The sequence below is a fragment of the Triturus cristatus genome, chromosome 2_2 (assembly GCF_964204655.1).
Source record: "Triturus cristatus chromosome 2_2, aTriCri1.1, whole genome shotgun sequence".
NCBI lineage: Eukaryota > Metazoa > Chordata > Amphibia > Caudata > Salamandridae > Triturus > Triturus cristatus.
This window is the reverse complement of record NC_140582.1, coordinates 965,403,925-965,418,061: the sequence shown is the minus strand read 5'-3', so window position 1 is coordinate 965,418,061 and position 14,137 is coordinate 965,403,925. Positions and strand designations below refer to the sequence as shown.

Below are 14,137 nucleotides of genomic sequence, written 5' to 3'. Positions count from 1 at the left end.
CCCAGAGCAGAGCCCTGCTGGGCCAGGGAAAGGAGAAAGAGGGGAACCTCAGAAAGAGGGGCGGAAAGGGGATCCACAGCCTTTGCTCTGCACCATGCCACAAATTTGTTCCACCTGCAGGCGTATACCATTTTAGTGGAGGGACGCCTGTCTGCCAGAATGACATCACAGACTTCAGGAGGCAAGTCAAATGGCATCAACTGCCGCCATTCAATCTCCACGCATGGGCTGAACAGGTTCGGGTGGAGAACTGTCTCCTGCTGCAGCGACAGAAGGTCCTCCTGAAGAGGCAGTCTAATCGGGGGATCGATTGACAGACTGAGTATCTCGGGATACCAGTATCTTCGTGCCCAATCCGGAGCCACAAGGATGACTTGGGCCCGGTCGTGCCTGATCTTCTTCAGCACTGTGGGCAGAAGTGGTATAGGCGGAGAGGTGTACAACAGACCGCCACTCGCGACGAAAAGCGTCTCCGAGCGAGTGCCCCAACGCGCAGAACTGATGACATTGCGCGTTCTCTTCGGTGGCGAAAAGATCTAACCAAGGCTCTCCCCACTGCCGAAAGAGACCTTGCGCCACGTCCGAGTTCAGACGCCACTCGTGATCCATCATGCACCGGCGGCTGAGTTTGTCCGCCCTGGTGTTCAGAGAGCCCGCCAGGTGTTGAACCACCAGGGCGATGCCCTGATGTTCCAGCCATGTCCAGAGGCGCAGAGCCTCCTGACAAAGGGTCCACGACCCCACCCCACCCTGTTTGTTGCAATACCACATGGCGGTGGTGTTGTCCGTGAACACCTGCACTACACTTCCCAGGACAGAGGGAAGGAATGCCTTCAGTGCAAGCCGGATCACCCGCAGCTCCAACAGTTTGATATGGAGCCGGGACTCCGCCGGAGACCAGAGGCCTCTGATCTCTGCCTCTCCCATGTGGCCCCCCCATCCCAGGAGGGACGCATCAGTCACCACTACGTGCTCTGGTTGGGGTAGGGAGAGGGAACTGCCACTGACCCAATCGCGGTCCGTGAGCCACCACTGCAACTGTCTTGCAGTGCCCTCTGAGATCAGGACGTGGTCGGACAGGTTGCCCTGATGTTGAGCCCACTGGAACTTCAGGTCCCACTGCAGAGCCCGCATCCGCCACCTGGCATGATGTCCCAGCAGGATGCAGGAGGCCATCAGACCCAGCAGCCGTAGGGACAAACTGACCGAAACTCGGGATAAAGGCTGAAAGATCCGAATCAGAGCCTGAATATCCCGAATCCGCTGTTCGGGAGGATAGATCCGAAACTGCGCCGAGTCCAGAACCGCTCCGATGAAGAGGACCTTCTGGGAGGGACTCAGATGTGACTTCGGCACATTGATGGAGAACCCCAGCGAATGCAGGAGGTCGGCTGTAGTCTGGAGGTGGGAGACGACTGTTCGGGGCGAGTCCGCCTTCAACAACCAGTCGACGAGATAGGGGAAGACTGGAACCCCTAATCTGCGCAGATGAGCTGCGACCACCGCCATCACTTTCGTGAACACCCAAGGGGCACTGGTGAGGCCGAAGAGGAGCACGGTAAACTGAAAGTGCTCGTGGCCTACCGTGAACCGCAGGTAACGCCAGCGGGCCGGCAGGACGGGCATGTGGAAATAAGCGTCCTGCAAGTCCAACGCTACCATCCAGTGTCCAGGGTCTAGGGCAGCCAGAACCTGAGCTAATGTCAGCATCTTGAACTTCTCCTTCTGGAGGAAGGAGTTGACGCTCCTGAGGTACAAGATAGGTCGTAGGCCCCCTTTGCCCTTCTTGGGAACCAGAAAGTAGTGGGAGTAATAACCCCGTCCTACTTCTGGGCCAGGAATGCGCTCGATGGCCCCCATGGCCAAGAGAGCCGTAACTTCCTCCTGCAGAAGTTGCAAGTGATCCCCCGACATGCGGTGGTACTGCGGTGGCATGGCTGGAGGGGTCGCCACGAAGAGGAGGGAGTAGCCCCTTCGGACGATTTGCAGCACCCACCTGTCCGAAGTGATGGTACGCCAGTGGAGCAGGTGATGGCAAACTCTGCCTCCCACTGGCGTGAAATGGTCCTGAAAGCTCAGACTAGGAAGGTTTTGAGGAAGATGCTGCGGGAGCAGATGTGGACTGATCGGCTCTCTGTCTCCCTGCTCCGCCACGGCTGAATCCACGTCTGCAACCGCGTTGAGGCTAGTTCTGCGGCCTGTGGCTGGACGAACGTGCGGGGGCGCCCCTTCCTTGGCCCCAAAGGGGCAAAAAGCAGAAGTTTGCTGGCGCTGGGTCGACAGACCCAAGGACTTGGCCGTAGCCCTGGAGTCCTTAAAGCGCTCCAGCGTGCTATCTGCTTTGTCGCCAAAAAGGCGAGGGCCATCAAAGGGGATGTCCATGAGAGTGCTCTGGACGTCCCCCGAATAGTTTGTGGACCTCAGCCAGGCGTGACGACGAATCGCCACCGTCATTGCAATCGCTCTGCCCAACGAGTCCATGGTGTCAAGCCAACATCTAATGGAATACCGTGCTGCATCCCGCCCCTCAGCAAGAACCTGGGCGAGCCGTGTCCTGGCCTCCTCTCGACACTGGGGCAGCACGTCCGCCACCGTATCTCACAGAGAGTGGGTGTAACGGTCCAAAAGGCATGCGGTATTAATGGACCGCAACTCAAGACTGAGGGAGGAAAACAGTTTCTTGCAAAACTGTTCCATCCGTTTGGATTACCGGTCCGGAGATGCAGACGGGAAGGCGGTTTGGGACGTGGAGGCCTGGATAACCAGACTCTCGGGGGTGGGGTATACGGACAGAAAGCAGGGGTCGCCCGGAGCTGGGCAGTGGCGCCGGCCACGTTCCGATCCACAGGAGAGACTATGGAGGGCTTGGACCAAGTGCCCATCAGAATGTTAGTGAGGGCCTCATTAAACTGCAGCAGAGGCTCCGAAGAGCTTAGTGGTGGTTGAAGCACCTCAGTGAGGAGGCTAGTCCGCACGGCCGGTGCAGGGAGCTTCAGGCGCAAGGCCTGGGCCGCCCTGCGCAGCACCACAGCATAAGCAGCACCCTCCTCTGTAGCCACGGAAGGAGAAGAGATGAAACCAGTGTCAGGCGAAGTGTCTAGACCACTGGCGTCCCCCAGCTCATCTGCCCAGTCCTGACTTAACTGGCACTGCTGTGCCAGAGGGTCCTCAGACCCATCCGAGTCCTCCCCTTCATCTGTGTCCTGATAAACAGGCAGAAATGACGGAGAAGGGTCATAGGTGAATTCACCAACTATCGACGCCAGAGACTGCGCCGAGCGACGCCGCTCCGACCCGGACCGGGGCTGAAACCGGGGGCGGCGGCGTCCGGGGACTGCGCCGGGAGTGACACCATGGGGGTCGGCACCAGCGGAGGAGTCGTGAGGTCAACTGATGTCGACCGGGATCCAGGCCTGGATCCCACAGGGGCATGCGGCATCGGGACCGAAGTAGACGACGGCGCCGGGGCCGAAGCCGCCAGCTCGCTAGGACCCCCAGTCGGACCTGCGGGGCCCGGATGCGCGCCGGCAGGCCTCGACGGCGGGAAGAGAGTCCTCATGGCCACAAGGAAGTCTCGAATCTCGCCCGGAGTCGCATGAAGCCCAGGGACCGGTGTGTGTGGGGCAGGATGCGACTCCGGCGGAGCCGCGTGGGTGGTGCCACCTGAACCCTCGGCAACCGGCGCGGGGAGTACGAAGAGCGATGCCGCTTCTTCAACTTCTTTTTGCTATGCCTCAACTTACCTAAGTGCGAGGACTTGGATCCCGACGAGCGGTGATGGCTGCGGCTCCGCGACCGGTCCCTCGACCTCCTCCTCGACTGGGACCTCAAGCGGCACGGAGCCGACTGCCGGATCTCGAGGAACTTGCGGGACCGCTCCCTTTCGACGTCAAGGCCCGGCAGTCGGGGCACGACTTGTCATCGTGGTCGGCCCCAAGACAGTAGAGACACCGATGGTGGGGGTCGGTAACCGACATCAGTCGGTGACAGACTTCACACGGCTTGAACCCGGGCATCCCTACCGGCACCAGGAGTTGAAGTCGACTCGAAATAGATAGACAAAAATGTCCAAAAAGTTAGTCAAAAAAATGACTAAGGGTACACTCTTCCCGGATCTGCGCTTGCTGGCGCGGAAAGAAGTAGAACTGACGTCAGCGCGTGAGGGTGGCGTCTAAGTACTCCGACGACGTCATCCAGGCGTTCACGACGCCGACGACGGACGTGGAGCCGCAGACGATGCCTACCGACGCGCAGGGGTACAGCTGACGAAAAAGCTTTACGGATCCAGCCTGACACTTGGGGATATTCTAAGGTAACGTGTTTCTTTCAGATATGAAATGCAACTTCAAGACTGCCTGCTTATTAACAGATGTTTAAAGGATCCCCATTCTCACTTGCATGGCTTTTCATGCACTCACAGTAGGTAAGCATATTTGATTACTGCTGTCTGGACCTTACATATCCGGCATAGCAAAAGGTATTAGGCAATGGATGCAGGAAAGACAAGCCAGGTCTGAAATAAACAGTTTGCAAAACAGAACATCTCCTTGTCCATAAGAATCTCTGTCTTTTGCTTCCAAGTCTTTCGAATGTGAGTATGGGAAGGTGGCTATCGCTCTTCCTCAAGGCAGTAAAGACACCAGTCAAATGCAGTAAGGAATTTATTTGTCAAGGGGTCACATATTCAGTCCAGGGATTTAAAATAGGTTCATGCTCTGGTTACCTCCAGGTTGGATTATTCCAATGCTCCTTTCCTGGGAGCTCCAGCCTGCAGAATGCTGCAATGAGGCTCATTTTCAATCTAGCACACAGACACTCGGTGAGCCACATGTTGAGGAAGGTACACTAGCTCTTGTTGAGAAGAAAACTCTTTGACCCCTGCACCTTACATTCATGGCCTTTCGCACTAAGAGACCGGCCTACGTCCATAAGCATTTTAAGATTATATACCCCCACACACGTACTGTGCTCAGCTACTTTAGGCCTTCTGAAAATTCCCAAGGTCTTCATGATTAGGAAGGGTGTTTGCTGCTTTTCCTCATTGGAGGCCAAGCCATGGGATTGCCTTCCCTAAGGGAGACACCTACTGTGGACATATTTAAGAAAAAGATAAAAACACATTTTTTCGATCTTTAAACCTCTTGCTACCACTCCAAGCACCGGGGCGCTTTTTCGGGAGCAGCTGTTGCGCTCTGCAAGACTGCTTCATTCTTCACGTTGATATCAACACCTTCTAGGGTCTTCAGCTTCATATCAGGCGAGCTGTTTTGAGTGTTGGATTGAAATCAACTCATGCAAAAGTGCTTGAATTGAATTTCTGCATCATTGTTTCTAAGAACATCTTAGAATTTAGACAAGAAGAGCAATTCATCTTGTAGGATTATTTATTTATCTTCCCTTCATCATAGTAACCTTATAGTGGCAACAAAAACTGCAACATTGCTCAAAGGAAAGGTTTCTGGAGCTGCCATGCCCTCAGTACCTCATTTAATTCTTTATATCAAGTAGGTATAAACTTTATACCACTAGACAAATCTGGTAAATGCACTTCGTTCCTTATGTCCTATTATGTTCATGAGGTCCACATGTAGACATGTATTCGGGAGTTTGCATTCTGGAGATGTAAGATACAAATGTAGCTGCCTTTCAAACATAATACTTCGAAGTGTTGCGGGGAGGTGGGGGACGGGGGGGGGGACTGCTATAAAATGTTATTACATTATACTGATTCATTTGTTCAACTATCTGCAAGCAACTTCAGAGTGATAAGCAGTGTTCATTATCTTGTCTCTCATTTACATGGAGAACTGCCAGATTGTACAGAAAAGGCTGATCACATATAAATCCAACTGCATTGCCACTCCATTTCAAAGCAGGTAAAAAAGATCTCCATCGGTCAAATTAACTTGACAACACAGGAGTGCAGGAATTAAGCCATCCTTATTTAACATAGAATATGATAACATTTGATTTTGTTGTATTTCACCATTTTTAAACTGGCTTGAGTCGCAAGAGGTTTGGTGATTCGCAGAATACATTCAATATAGAACAGTTTTTGTGGCATAGTTCTAAGTGTTTTGCAAAGATGTCAAAGCAAAAGAAGACAATACTAAACATCTCTGACCATGCTTTAGAGGTATGCAGACTGATTTGAGGCAACTTGGCAAAATCTATTTTTTTCCTTTGGTTATTGTCATACTGTTTTTTTTCTTTTACATGTAATGTCTCCAAATAAGACAGGATTTACCTGAAATAGATTTTATGCACCCTGCTTAAAAATGGATTTACATATAAAACTACCAAATAAACAGAAAACACATTTTACATACTAAGCTGCAAGAGAACCTCACAGCCCAAAATCTACTCTAAACAGCATATATTGTAGTATAAACTGCATTGAGAAGGCAAATATCATCCCAAAGTAGCATAAATGTGTCTGAATTCACTTCTTGTAACATTAGTAACACATATCACACGTTACCTTGAGTTGATTTGAATTTGCTCTGGGGTTTACTGAGAGGCTTCAATGGGGTGCAGGCTGGAGGAGGCTGGAACAACTTTTCTTCCATGTTTGCTTCTTTTACATATTTACAGGATTTGCCAAGCAACACAATGCTGTTAAGGACCTTAAGTGTTATAAGTCTAAATAAAGAGGAAATAAGTGTATTAGACACTCTGGTAAAGGAAATTGGAGACATGTCCAGTGTGTGGTAGTTGGATGGTTAATAAGGTGAATGTGAGATGAAGTCAATAGATGGATGGAGGAGTTTGGGGAAAGAGGGATAAACGAGTGAGAGCATGGGAGGGTGTATGTAGAGACCTGACTGTAATACATTCAAAAAACATACTAATAGTATGCAAACATCACACCAGGGTTTGGCACAATGCCAAGAAACTCGACTACCATTATGACAATACAAGAATGACTGTAGGGATGGTTATCTTCAATGCCTACAATATGTAAAGGCTAGTAGTCATTATGCTAGAGCAGGTTTTACACAGGCATGAGTTTGATCGACTCAAGAATGCTTATAGTTTGTCAAAATGTATTACCATTGTGCATGTTCAGAATTTTCCCCATCACTCTGCAATCCATGCAAATCTTAAGAGCTGCACACTCCCGAAGAAGTCCACATACACTCAGTTACACTCTTGCACCGCTATTCTCAGAAACACTGAGGACTCATAATCACTCACATAATCAACCTATCTGTATTCACGCACCCTGCTAGAGGGACCGATTCAGATATTTAAAATGATAAGCAAGACACAGCCAAGAGTCTGGTCTTGTCCAAGATAAGATTCTGAGAAATGTGGTGGCTTGTGGTAGAAACAAGGTGTGTTGTAGGAATAGTGTAAGAATTCAGAAATTACAAGAGCTTGCTTACAACTGTGTCTTTCTGGGAGTGAGTAAATGTAAAATGTAAATGGGGCCGATGTACCAGTAGACAGGATTAAGAGATCAACACCTTTAAAGCTGATGGTCTGATAGATTTTCCGAATGCGGCTAGAATAACTGCAGTTCCACTCACCCATTGTGGTTGTCTGTGCGACCATATGAGTGTTCTGGAAATAAAATAGTACGTATAATTTGGCCACTACCCACATTAGAGCCTTTGACATGCTGAATTTAAGGACTGCACATCAGAGACACTTGTGTGCCATTTCCAGGCTGATATGCAATACTGATCTGCGTTGAGCTCCCACCATTTTGAGGTATATTTACCATCATCATCTAAACTAAGCCGTTACATCTATGAGGGGTGGGTTTGAAAGTCACACACAAATTATATTCAAGTATGCCATCAGCTACTCACACAGACATTTTCAGTAAACCGCTCCTAACGTCAGCCACCCATGGAGAATGTCAGACACACTACCAGTAAACAGCTACCAGAATACACACACACATCCATGAATCCAACATCAACATGCATATGCTTTCTCACGCAACCTCGGTCAATACCCATCTTCCTGTTTAGACATCAATAAAACCAGCAAGTGAACATATAAACTCCAACACACCCATTAATACCTTCGCACACAACACAGATAACAGACATCCAGAGATACCTCGTGAGACCTCCCCCCAAACAGCAAGGCTGGAAGGAATAACTCAGGCAGCATGGTTCAGCTGCAGAACAAGACCTGGGCAACTTCACCTTAGATTAGGGACTGAAGAATGGTGTCAAAATGGTCAATGAATACAAGAAAACCAATCTCAGTCTCACGCTAATTTCATAATAGCCCAGCTTAGGATCGTCTTAATGCCTCTACTATGTTCTGCAGGAAGGGGGCAGTTACGTGGTTAACAACCCCAGACAGGGGAGGCATGTGTGTGTGTGTGTGTGTGTGTGTGTGGGGGGGGGGGGGGGGGTAGTCGTCGTGCCAGATCTCTGAACTGGGCCCCCAGCTGGGTCATCCCTAGCCAACTCCCTTCCCTATATAAAGGCCTGTTCTGATTAGGCTTCACAGGTTCATAAAAGGCACTCTTTATGTTCCACAAACCCCCGATGTTGCTGCTCTGATCATTTTTCTTCCTCTACTCGGGTCCATATGTTTGATTTAAAACATCAAGCTACTACTGGAGTGAGCCACCACTTGCTTCAACAGACGTCCTTCTGTTGTCAGACAATACATCCCCGTTCTCTGCTGAGGCAGCAAATGGATTGGACTGCCTGTGTCCTAGACCTATAGCTGCACTATCACAATCACATGAAACTGTTTAGGTGATGGGACCCCAGCAAGCTTCCCGGTTACACGGGTTGTGTTTCAATACCCACCAGGACTTGTTTTTAAGACTGTGTTTTGAAACTTGTTATTGCCATTTTAGAATCTCACCTGATATTACACTTTGTTCTTAAGGCACTGGGCACCTTGGGCTTCCCGTTACCGCTTGCGGACGCTACTTGCTTGATTGCTGGAACAGGGGGCGGGAATTCAGCAGCCATTGGAGGGGCGGGTTAGTCCTCTCGACAGCTACATAAGACGCACGCTGGTGCGACCGCTCAGCCGACGCGCCGCAAGTGTGCCTAAGGCAATCCCGTCTGCGCCCGTCTGCGCTCGGACTGGGCTCAGGGCCAGTCCCTCTTGCCCTTATCGACCAGATTCACTGACATATTCCAGAGACGTCCTTAGGAGCCTGGACCCGGAGGGTGGGAAGGCGTGCTGTCCAAGATTCTTGCCCAGTAGTATGCCGGGAGACCTTGCAGCAGCCTGTACAAACTGTCATCGGCCCCTCCCACAAGTTATGGCCCGGCCTAGTAATTATTCGCTGAAGCAGTCAGGTGGCTCAAACAAGAACTGTGATGCTGCACCTATTAAATGTCTGCTCTTAAATGCAAGGTCTTTGATTAAACACTGCATGGAATGCTGCCTTTTTATTGAAGAAAATAACATCATGATGGCATTTATAATGGAGGCTTGGACGGATAATTACTCAGGACCTGACATCGTCAAAGTTTCGCCCACTGACTTTTTGTGCCACACGTTGGATAGACCGTTAAGAAGGGGTGGAGGGCTGGCAGTTATTTATCATAACAGCCTGGAGCCCACATTCTCGATAGCTTTTAATCCAACGTGTGAAGCCATGTCACTGAGCGTACAACTTTCCCCCCAGGATACCTTCAAAGCTATGCTTATCTACTGCCCTCCGGGTCCCAGAGGTGCTTTCCTTGACTCTATTGGCACTCTTTTGGCGGAAGGTCTGTGTGCAAACTCCTTCCCAATCAATGGGGACTTCAATTTTCATTTGGAGGATTATGCAATTCTGGACAATATGAAATTGAAGCAAATAATGAACGGAGGGAATCTCGAGCAACGGGTAGATGGCCCTACACACATTGCGGGTCATACCTTAGCTGGTATATTTACTAACAACACTAGCCTCTCTCTGTCGGAGCTACTGTCACTCCCTTGAACGTATCATGCGGCCATCATTTTTACTCCTTCACGGGCACCACACAATCGATTTAAATCTAAGCCCAAGGAGAACATAGTTATTCGGGCCTGGAAAAATATTGATAGCACTGACATAGGGAAATCTTCCAACGAATGTGGAAGAGGCCACGGCGGCTTACTCGAGATGGATCGAGACCGGATGTGGTAAATTTGCTCCGACTAAATTGTTTACCCCTAAGCGAGCCCAGCCATCAGCACCTTGGTTCTCTGCGAACCTGCAAAAGCACAAATCAGACTGCAAGAGGCTGGAGAGGATATGGAGGGAAGGGTACAATATTAGAAATAAAGAAGCTTATAAAGAAAGCCTCTCTATCTATAAAAAGTTACTCCTATCAAAAATCAAAAAAACCTATATTTCGCAGAGCGGATAAAAGAGGCCAAATCCTCTTCTAAAGAATTGTTCAGAACTATTACCAATCTTACGAACCCCGCTAAATCAAATATTCACAGTAGCTCAGCTCTGTGTGAATCGTTAGCCTCCTTCTTTCTCAACAAGGTGGAAGTTATCTTCTCCTCTTTCATCAACCCTCAAGGAGAGTTGAGCGATGTGGCAGTCAACCTTATGTCGGTGACCACTACCTCCCCACATATGCTAGAGGGTTTTAAACCACTTGAGACTCAGGAGGTAATTAAACTTTTGTTGGTGTCTCGGTCTGGGTCTCCCCTGGGCCCCTGTCCAGTGTCAGTAATCAAAAGCATCCCAGAGGTCATCACTTCTACCCTTACGCCATTGTTCAACACCATCATTGAGTCAGGTCAATACCCTAAAACCTAGAAATCAGCCTCAATACTTCAGCTGATAAAAAAACGAATTTGGACAAAAATGATCCTAACTACTACAGACCCATATCACGACTTCCGCTGCCGGCCAAAATGATAGAGAAGTCCATCAATGTGCAACTTAGCACGTTTTTTCAGAACACCAACGCACTAGGCCCCCACAGAGTTTGGCTTTCGTACAGGACTCCGCACGGAGCTAGCTCTTATTAAAGCCACTGAGGAGGTTAGAGAAGCGGTGGATCAGAAAGTTACGGTGATTCTGATTATGCTGGATTTGTCAGTGGCCTTCGATATGGTCCATCATGAGGTTTTGATGGACCGATTATTGAAGGCAGGGCCTGGAGCCCCCTGAAATAATTTCTGGCCGATAGAACACAAACAGTGGATCTGGGGAGGGAAAGATCTAAGCCCTTTTCCCTCCCGTGTGGGATGCCTTAGGGGGCCTCGCTCAGCCCCACGCTTTTCGATATATATGTCAGTCAGCTGGAAGCATTGATAAGATCCTTCGGGTTTCAACTTACATCCTATGCGGACAATACACAAATTGTGGTGTCCGTACAACGAGGTAAAGAAACGGAAATGGCTTCGAGATGCCATGACTGTCTGAAAGACATATCTGGCTGGATGGCCTCCAATTGCCTGAAACTTAAAGCAGGCAAAACCAAGGTCATTATATTTGGAAATAACCCCAACCTCTGGACACCGGACCTGTGGCCTGAAGAAATGGGCAAGCCTCCAGCTCCCACGGCCAAAGCCAAGAACCAGGGAGTTATTATGGACAATAAACTTGCCTTTGGAGATCAGGTCAGTGGAGTTGTTTAGTCGAGATTATTCCTTCTTAGAATCTTGGGAAAAATAAAAAATGTCCTACCAGAGGACTGATTTAGGACTCCCGTCTCAGCCCTCATTTTGTCACGGCTGGATTATTGTAACAGTCTGTACCTGGGCATTAAAAAAAAACATCTCTACAGACTCCAGCTAGTGCCAAATGCGGCGGCTAGGCTGCTAATGGGCACACCAAGGTTTGTCTCAGTCAGACATGGACTTTGTCAACTGCATTGGCTCCCAGTAGCTAAACGTGCACAATTTAAAGCGCTATGTACGGTTTTTAGTGACTGTTCCCAGAGTAAAAAAAGCCAACTGAGGCGGCAGCAGCATTTCATTTTGGGCCGCGAAAGCCTGGTACAACTTGCCAGGGCATCTTAGGAAAGCCACCGAGCTCCTCTCCTTCAGGAAGGGGTTGACAACATGGCTATTCTTTTGTACCGCTTTGTTCGCCATAAGTTGGCATGGTATGCTCAGACGTTGAGTCCCTTGCTCACTTTGCCACTGGATTCAAGCAAGCCTGGCTGAAGATGGCTGAAATGCCAGAAACCGGTCCTAGGAAGCTTTTTTCCGGTCCAGGGAAGGCATGGCTTGGCAGTTCGGGCTGGACTGTTCCCATGAGGCACAGGGTCAGACTGATTTGCATATGGCCATGTCTGAACTGAGGTGGCAGAGTGGGCTAAAGAACGGTGATGGATTAAACCCAGATATCTTGACTGGGTGTGAGTGTTTGATTGTTTCTGATGCACCGTCCATCACCACCCCCTTTTGTACCTCTTTATTCTCTGAATAAGCCATTATACCTATGGAACCAGTGAGACAGTACTCCGCGCCAAATCACCCTTGGGTAGAAGTGCGCTTTAAAAGCTCCAATAACATAAGATATTTACAGCACAAAAACATGCAAAGATCCCAAGTCTCATTTTCAGGGCCTTGGAAACATGCAGATGCAACCACGATCTCTCTTCCCTGGCAGATAACTATCAGACTATAACATGGAACGAGCTAAATTAGGTCTGGCGTCAGCCAAGACCTTTTGATTGAAATAAAATTATATATATAATCTACTAATAGGGTCTTTTAGCCAGCTCTTTTCATCCATTGGTCTGTCATTTACATTTTTGTTCTGTTCACCACAGCACACGGCATAGGTTCAGCCCACTTCAGCCATAGTCTTAACTATTTCAATGATGGCATTCTGCTCTTGTTCAATGTGCACTTACACACAAAAGGAACGCCCCTTGTACGTTTTCACACACAAAAAAAAACATTTGCAAACTTTTGCAAAGCCAAAGTTAGGCAGCCAACAACAGAAGTATTACGTTTGCCAATGTTTTTTTTTTTATGGAAAATACTGGTTTTAATTTCCTTGCAAAAAGTAGTCCAACCAGCAGCTCTGCTATCCCAGTTTTAATCGAAATTTGTAGTAATGTGACGCAGGAACTTTGATTGTTTGATTTTGTTTTCTAAGACATGAGATTTGTACGGCTCTCTCTTCCCAGACTGCCCATTTCAGAGGCCGGTGTATACGAGTTCCCTCAGAGCATATTCACCATTCAGTTTTTGCTCAAACTTGAGACGGTGATTTACTTAACTCCATTACATGAGCAACACGGAGGAAGAGATTTTCATAGATAAGGAGTGAAATGAAAGTGACTGAGTTGGAGGTGAGAAAGACTTTTAGTGGGTGGGTTTGTACTGGGTGAACCCTTTCTTTCCTCTTTTACTCCTCTGCCTACTGAACAGTTATGTCTGTATCCCCATGCAGTTTCAGGTCTGATAAGGAGGATAACTGTGTGTAGCTCCTTGTTTTTCCTCATCGCTTCTGATCATGAATCACATGCAATGAATTTGCAAAAGTAGTCATGAAACCACCGGAGATAAGAACCCAGTGACAACAACTTTACAAATGGATTGCTTCCCTTTCAAATGTAAACTGCATCATAATACCTCTCCCAACATGTCCTGTGCCTCCTCTTGTCAGATCTAGAGGTAGTATCTGAGCAGACTACGCTCACCAATAGCTGGCTGAGCAATGGAATATGCATTATCCTTTTATTATGTCTAAATTAGCTAGGCACTTCATTGGACCCATAGGTCCTTGCAATTTGCCTACATATGTTATAGAAAAAGAATCCAAGAAAAAAATCTGAAAATGGTTTTGAAACTTAGTGAGTTGTCCGGAATAGGGATTAGCTCATCTGTGGGACATGATGGATCGCCAACCTGGGAGGAAACGCTGAACCCTTCTACCCCGCAGGTTTGGAAAGCCTCACTTAGTCAAACTGAAGTGAGTTGGTGCCCTCTTTCATAAATGAACAGTTCATTATAATCCATTATATCAACATTCCAATTTGAGAATCAAATACTTCGTAACACTTCTTATGTCTCCCAAACCAATTTTCCTTTAACGGTCTTAGGAGCCACTGAATCAAGCATAGAATCCATCAGTTCTCCCTTTGCAGTAATATATTGTTATCACATCATTAACAAACCTGATAAAGATTCACCTCTTGGAATTTTATTTGAATATTTTGTGCTTTGCTTCTTTAAAATGTTTCACCGTCGGTGA

General features: G+C 48.3%; 1 protein-coding gene across 1 annotated transcript in view; it reads right to left on the bottom strand.

Moving 5' to 3' along the window:
* The window catches only part of TAPT1 (transmembrane anterior posterior transformation 1), a 443,118-nt gene that overhangs the window by 18,846 nt on the left and 410,135 nt on the right, over positions 1-14,137 (bottom strand). The window contains exon 13 of the mRNA XM_085642381.1: positions 6,482-6,642. Coding sequence (XP_085498507.1) covers positions 6,482-6,642 — 161 coding nt within the window. The remainder of the gene's footprint in view (positions 1-6,481; positions 6,643-14,137) is intronic.